At 33.0% G+C, this 7,173-nt stretch overlaps 2 protein-coding genes across 2 annotated transcripts; both read right to left on the minus strand.

Moving 5' to 3' along the window:
• Nucleotides 1–1,147: 1,147 nt before the first annotated feature.
• LOC130977382 (uncharacterized) lies at nucleotides 1,148–2,407 on the minus strand. The gene is made up of 2 exons (XM_057902199.1): nucleotides 2,111–2,407; nucleotides 1,148–1,951 (listed from the first exon to the last, which is right to left on the minus strand). The coding sequence occupies exons 1-2, from the start codon at nucleotides 2,405–2,407 to the stop codon at nucleotides 1,148–1,150; spliced, it is 1,101 nt and encodes a 366-aa protein (XP_057758182.1).
• A 9-nt stretch (nucleotides 2,408–2,416) lies between these two features.
• Nucleotides 2,417–5,917, minus strand: LOC130977398 (uncharacterized). The gene is made up of 4 exons (XM_057902201.1): nucleotides 5,416–5,917; nucleotides 4,584–5,141; nucleotides 4,089–4,484; nucleotides 2,417–2,793 (listed from the first exon to the last, which is right to left on the minus strand). The coding sequence occupies exons 1-4, from the start codon at nucleotides 5,915–5,917 to the stop codon at nucleotides 2,417–2,419; spliced, it is 1,833 nt and encodes a 610-aa protein (XP_057758184.1).
• Between the last annotated feature and the right edge of the window lie 1,256 nt (nucleotides 5,918–7,173).

A 7,173-nucleotide genomic window follows, 5' to 3' on the forward strand; every position in this document is an offset into this window, starting at 1 on the left:
TAATAATTAAATTATGCTAATTAAATGCATATTTAATCTGGTCTAAAAATAAGCTGAAAAAAATTGTCATGTAATATGTAGTGGTTTCTATTCTTCTGTAGTCTTCTTATTTTAAATTGTAAGTGTGATTTACCGTTTTTGAAGAAATATGACTGAAAAAAATGTGTATTTTTTACTGGTGTATGAAAAATATTTTTTCGTATAAAAGAAAAGGCATAAATAATAGAAACTCGTAATAAAAATACAAATCTCTTTGCGAAATCGAAAACAAAACACTGAATTGGCACCAAAAGTGTGAATGCTATAAATTTTGTTGATAAAAAATGTGGGCTATAATAGGAGAAATAATCCTAACACGTGTTGTAGCTTTTGGCTAGCAACATCCGTTTCGAAAAAAAATATTAAACTGAGTTTAAAGAAAATCAGAATGTCCCATTGAGAATTAGATATTTTGAAAGTTAATCTTGACCTTAAAATCAATGGGATTGTCTTATCTGGTAGTAATACATGAAGAGTATATTTTGTAAATAAGTTTTGTTCCCCCGATTGGCTTATAATAAAAATTGAGCCGCTTTTTGAAATGATAGTTTTTTCTTACTGTATGGCCAAACATTAAAACAAATGTGCTATCATAGATTCTTCAAAAATAATTAAGCAATATAATCCGCAAGACACGTGTTATAAATTAAAAAAAGCTAAACGTTGTAAATTGCCTATTGCATATAAACTTGAATGAGTAGATAAGAACATGTGCCTAACACATTGTTCATCATCTATAAATTACCTTGTATCTGTAATCATTGCTGGAGCACTTTGATGATTCGGATTGAATTCCTATTTTGAAATAAAGTTGTACAACTGTCTGCCTGAAAAAATGAATTGACTTCAATGAGTGTTTAAATGAAGCATTTACAATCTTAAAAAGCTAGAGTTAATTTATGAGAGTTAGGGTTAAAATTTTCAATCTTCTTAACAATAAGTTGTTGCGTAAAAGTAATTTACAAAATAAACAAAAAATTTCACTATAGTTTGTATTAACCGCGAAACATAAAAAATGGCATTAAAACATGCAAAAGTTGTAAATATACATGTATACTAGGTTAGTCTTACCTCTATGTCTTATGTGAAATAACTCTAGCTTAAATTCCTAAACACCTCCTTGTATACCACATTGTCTGTTTTTCTCCTCATGTTCATCATGATAAATCAGAATCTTGAGACCTTTCCTATGAGTGACCCTTGAAAGTGCAACATAAAGTTGGCCATGCGTAAACACAGATTTTTTTAGAATCAACCCTACATTTGACAATAATTGACTTTGGCTCTTGTTGACTGACATTGCATAGGATACCATTATTGGAAACTGTCTGCGATGAAATCTGAATGGTATTCTTTGATCGAATGGAGTGAGGGTCATCCGTGGTATGAATACCTTATCACCGTTCCCACTACCTAAAAAGCTTCTTGCTTCAATGATGTGTCTTCCAAGTTTAGAAACTACCAACCGTGTGCCATTACATAGTCCAGCTGAGTGGTCTATGTTCCTTAGTAACATTATCGGGGTCCCTACTTTTAATGTTAATTCATGGTTGGGAACACCTGAACATCTAATGCTATTTAGAAACTCGGGTGTATGAACTGATGCTAATAAGTCATTGTGCACTTCTGATTGACATGCGGTGCCTGAACTATAATAAGTTTTAGAATCTTCACTGTTCAAACTCATCATGAAGCTAATGATTTCATCAACCATATGTAGAGTTGATGCAAGTATAGCTCTTTCCTTCAAATGTGATACACAATTTACCCCTAGAAACATTTTCGAGTATGTTGCCTTGTAGATGGATACTATAAGGTCATTCCATTGATCAATGAGAATATCATCAGGAATTTCTATCTTGTCTATCCCATCAATAATGTCACCACACCGACCATCTCCAATTGACAAAATCTAATCAGCAAACTGTTTTACCTCATTATTCTTTTCATCAAGAGTGTCCACCCGCAACCGCATGTTCTGTGTTAGTGACAACAACTTGCAACTATCCCAAATATATGAAGAATTGATTGTTGCATTGACAATATCTTACTTGTTGTTCTTGGGTATGACAGGTAGTATTTGTGGAAAATTTCCGCCAAATACAACAGTCTTGCCTCTAAAAGGTTGTTGAAGACTATTAGCATTCTTGAACCTTAAGATGTCTCTCATTGTTCTATCAAGTGCTTCGATGCAAAGTCTGTTGACCATTAGAGCTTCGTCCCATATAATAAGCTTACATCGAATTATCAACTCTACCAAAGGGCTGTTCTGATTAATGCTACATGTTGAAAAATCGTCAAGGTTAATAGGGATTACAAAACGCGAGTGTGCTATCCTTCCACCAGGGAGCAAGAGAGATGCAACCATCAAGACAATTCAACCTTTAGATCTAATTGCAGCAGCTAATGTTTTCCAAATAAATGTCTTTCCTGTACTGCCATATCCATATAGTACAAACACACCACCATCACCACTATTGGCAGCTGCTAATATTTGTTTATACACTCGCTTCTGCTCATCTGTTAGCTTTTGTAATAAATTTGCATGTTCCACTACCAATTGTCGCCTATCGTAACGAAACTCGTCATAAATAAGCCTATTGACACCATTGGACATCAATTGTTGATAACAGATGTCAATGTTAGGGAATGGCATAGAAGGGATGTCTCTTAGGCTCTTATTGTATCCCTTTAATAAGTTCTCAATTTCAATAAGAGTCAAGTCTCTTATTTCTGTCTCTGTCATATGTAAATCTGAGGTATTAAAACAAAATTTTATTAGTCACACATATAAATGTTAGAGCGCAGCTACAATATTCAAATTTTAATTTTTGATAAATAACAAATATAAAAAGGCAATTGATAAGAATGTAAAATTACTTATTACATATATGGCCATGTAAAAACTAAAGATTTGAATACCTATGCTCCCATGGTAATTCTAATTGGCTTAATGTGGTTTTAAAATCTACATATCTGAGATATAAAAAATTAAACATATAACAATCTTATACTAAAAATCATACCTTATATATAAGTCTAATTCAAATATGTGGAATTGCTATGAATATATGTATTAGTTATGAATCATTTGAAATTATGAAGCTAATTATATTCATACTATTATATTAGTGTACCATCCCACTCTAGTTCCAAAGTGATACTTCATGTATCAGTGTAACCAATCAACGACTATTTTATATAGATGTATATAATAATAGTTTTTTTCCATGTGATTCTAATTAGATAGTAGTGTTCTCATCCACACTTATATATCAATATAACCTTTTGAAAATATATATCGATTACAAACTTGGACACATAATAAAGAGTCGTAGAATAAAAATTGGTTTACTCCTTGCTAATTAGATTGTATTTGACCAACATGCTATTACCTCAATTCAGTGTATCATGTGCCTATAATCCGTGTTCTATAGCTGATATTTTGCTAAATCTATTCTTATACAGCAAATCTGATCGTAACATTAGAAATGATACAATTTTCTTACTAAAGTGATGCAATCAATGATGGGTATTGAAAAGAAAGTGACATCATATAATTCTACAGTTACACTAACAAAAGGTATGAAAAAAAAACCCATGTTTATTTATAAAACTACATGACATGTTTGAATGCTATAATGAATTTGACATGCTTTTAAAAGAGACACCTGTTAATGGGAATAATGTCACTTTCTATTCATTTTAGTACATATATGGTCATAAACAAAATTCCACCCTAAATAATAAAACCTATATTTGAATCTTACCAAATTTAGTTTAAAACATCACCTAGACTGAGTCATTATACTAATCCTTTATATGGTGTTAATTACAAATTTCATTAGATGCGAAAAGTTATATTAAACCATTGTACCAAAAATACTAAATTTTTTCATAATATCAAAGAAAATAAACCAATAAACTAATAAAGTTTGTGGTAGTAAGTAATTACCTTGATTGTCAAGTAACCTCCTTTGTTTATGTAAGATATCATCTGAAAGTAATTTCCATGTGTTTCCTGAGATATTGACCCGACCCCCAGATACTTGCTTCCTCAACAGCATCGATATATTCCTTGTCATCATCTAGAATACCTTGTACATAACATGCATCTCTAAATGTAGGGTATAGAATACTGTCAATAGTTCTAATATCCTCAGAGCTGGTTAGACTTCTCACAAAATTTAAGAGTAATTGAAGATAGTATATTTCTCCTGATCCTGGTAGCACAAAGAATATCCGTCCAATAACTGAATGAGACTTGCGTGGGAACCATTTCCTTGGTAGTGGCTTCCACACAAACTTGGATGGAAATTCTGAATATGTCAAACTCCGAACCTCACTGGACTTCTTGTTTGCCTTGAACCATCTAAGAAACATAGATTCCTTCTTAGCAACATCTTCTAGATTTTCATGATCTTGAAAAATAACAGGTTTCTCACCTGGCAAGTGGAACCCCAAACGTACCATAGAAGGGTCTCAAAAGTGGATTCCGTACCCAAATATTCTCCAAGCTACTTCACATGGAGATATATATCTACAGTCATAATACATGCTAACTTCATCACACTCATCATTCTCTACATCGGCTGTGCCACTGTTGTAAAACGAAGCAGTTACTCGATCGTTTCCTTTATTAACATACTTGAATAAGTACTTGATTGATCTTAATTGGTTGCACCATTCAACGTTAATGTGTGCCCCATATCTCAAAAGAAGCTTCCTATTGTGTGGGATAATATAACGATTGTCAAGTTCAACCCCACATTTGCTAATTGTCTTTCCATTATCTCTTCGTCGGTAAACAGGATATCCATCATCGTCAATAGTAGTGTTGTTGACAAATTTCTTAGAAAGGTGTCTAATGCACTTCCCATTCTCCATGCACGGTGAGTCTTTCTTGATGCTCCCACATGGACCGTGCATCATGTGTTTTTCTACAGCTTCATAGTATAGTGGATCTCTGTCCTTATCTGGTATTTCAGTACTTATGATTCGATCAATATCATCTACAGTTGGATACTTGTCATCTCGATGTAAGAAGACCAAGATGTGTGCATAGGGTAGACCATGCTTTTGGAATTCGATAGTATAGACAACTGAAACAATTAAACAAATTTAGTTCATAGAATAACCTTGAAAGTATGAAGTAATTTGATATAATAGAGGAGCATGTGGTTTTTAGATTATCCATTGGTCCCCGGTCCAAATTTTGTGCGTAATATAATTCTTATACAATGTTCTCAAGGTGAGTAGTTGAGTTGACCATAAATAATTAAAATTAAAAACCATATCACATTGTACCGGGGGAAATAAGACACTACAATCCTTAAGTAAACATCAAAATATATTTCAGATTACAAATAATTTTACCTGCAACGACCCTTCCAAATATATTGTTCTTTTTGATGTCTTGGATTAGACAATCCAATTTGACCTTAAAGGTTCGACATACCATATCAGGACGGTTTTCAGCATTTAGATCCCTATTCTTTAGAAAATTCTCAAACTTAGGCCACTTAGAATTACAAGTAAATGTTAAGAAAAGCTTTGGGTATGCAACAACCCTACAAATTGCCAAAGCATCCTGATAGTTCAGTATCATATATCTTGGCCCTCCAATGAAAGATGACAGAAGTATGATACGTTTACCCCTTGATGAAGGTGTTGTTTCACCCATCAATATAACTTCACTTATTTCCTTGTACATCTCACACCTAAATTTGTCCTTGTCTAATCGAATGTATGTTAGTCTAGCAGACTCAACCAAAGAATATCCTTCCACCAGAAATTGTTGGAATAATCTTCTTGAATACAGCAATGGAGAACCATCAGCTAACCTTTTTTGTATCATAAATGCAAAAAAGTCCTTCATCGTTACATCTTCGCGGCCCTTGGTCGAGTTAGTACGTCTTTTGATAAGGGGTATATGCTCCTTGAAACCGTCCTTCCCATAAGAAAACAACAAAGGATACTACAATCCTAAGTAGGAAGGATTAAGCTGATTTATTCTCTGAAGTCTTCCACTTCGAGTCTCGACAACAATATTCCTATCTGTTTCTTCGAGATCAAAGTCACCCACAATCAATGCTGCCACCTCGTTTGTTGATGGTAGGTTATACCTTCTACCATCGTTTCCTCACTTTCCCAACAATCTAAGCTTCACTGCCGATGTGGCATCACCTCGTTTGTGAAGAGTATATTTTATACTGTTAATTTGGAAATATATATAATATTGCTATGGGTTATTGGCATTTTTAAATTGGTTTCTACATTTTTTCTTATCCAAACAATTTGCATATACGGGGATTGAAAGAATGATACATAAATATACCCTAATGCAAGTAGGATATATCATATACATATTTATTATATAATTCACTTATTTTTATATGTCACATTCTTTCTTTTTAAGGACCACCTAAAATTGAAAGTTGGATACATGAGGTTGATGTTTATTTTAAGATGAAACTATCATGTGTAACTTTGAACCTCTATTATTTCTACTACCAATTTCTGCAGAATATGTTAAAATTAGTTGTGGAATAATAGTTTAAATATGAGTGGATAATCTCTAATTCCATATTACTTGTTAAACTTTGTAATAGATAGATCGATCCACACATGAGATCTGAATAATGACTTGATTTGAAAATGAGAAATAACAATAACATAAAACAAAGTAGCTTAGTACTAATAAACTTACACACATTTGAATGAACTATACAACAAATTAGAAAGGAACATACAACTCTAACACTTACACAACATAAGACAACTAAAGACACACTCCATACAATGGGGATACCCATCTGACTTTACTAACAACTAATGCCTAATGACTCTAAAGACGTTAATGTAAACCATAATTCTATGCACTGAACCATAAACTAACAACTTAAGATCTAGAGAATACAACACAATCAGCATACTATTTAACTACTCCAGCCTTGACAAATCATCACACCATATAAAGACTGTTTGCGTGAAACGTGACTGAGTTTACGGACACATGATCCTCCTAGCTCTGGTGCAATAAATGCTCCTTCCTTACAAAGTGGCTCCTCAATTTTGAAAACAAGAGGTCTGTCTTTTTAGCATCATTTGCAAACATTGTCCTAAATTCCATAA

The sequence above is a fragment of the Arachis stenosperma genome, chromosome 1 (assembly GCF_014773155.1).
Source record: "Arachis stenosperma cultivar V10309 chromosome 1, arast.V10309.gnm1.PFL2, whole genome shotgun sequence".
NCBI lineage: Eukaryota > Viridiplantae > Streptophyta > Magnoliopsida > Fabales > Fabaceae > Arachis > Arachis stenosperma.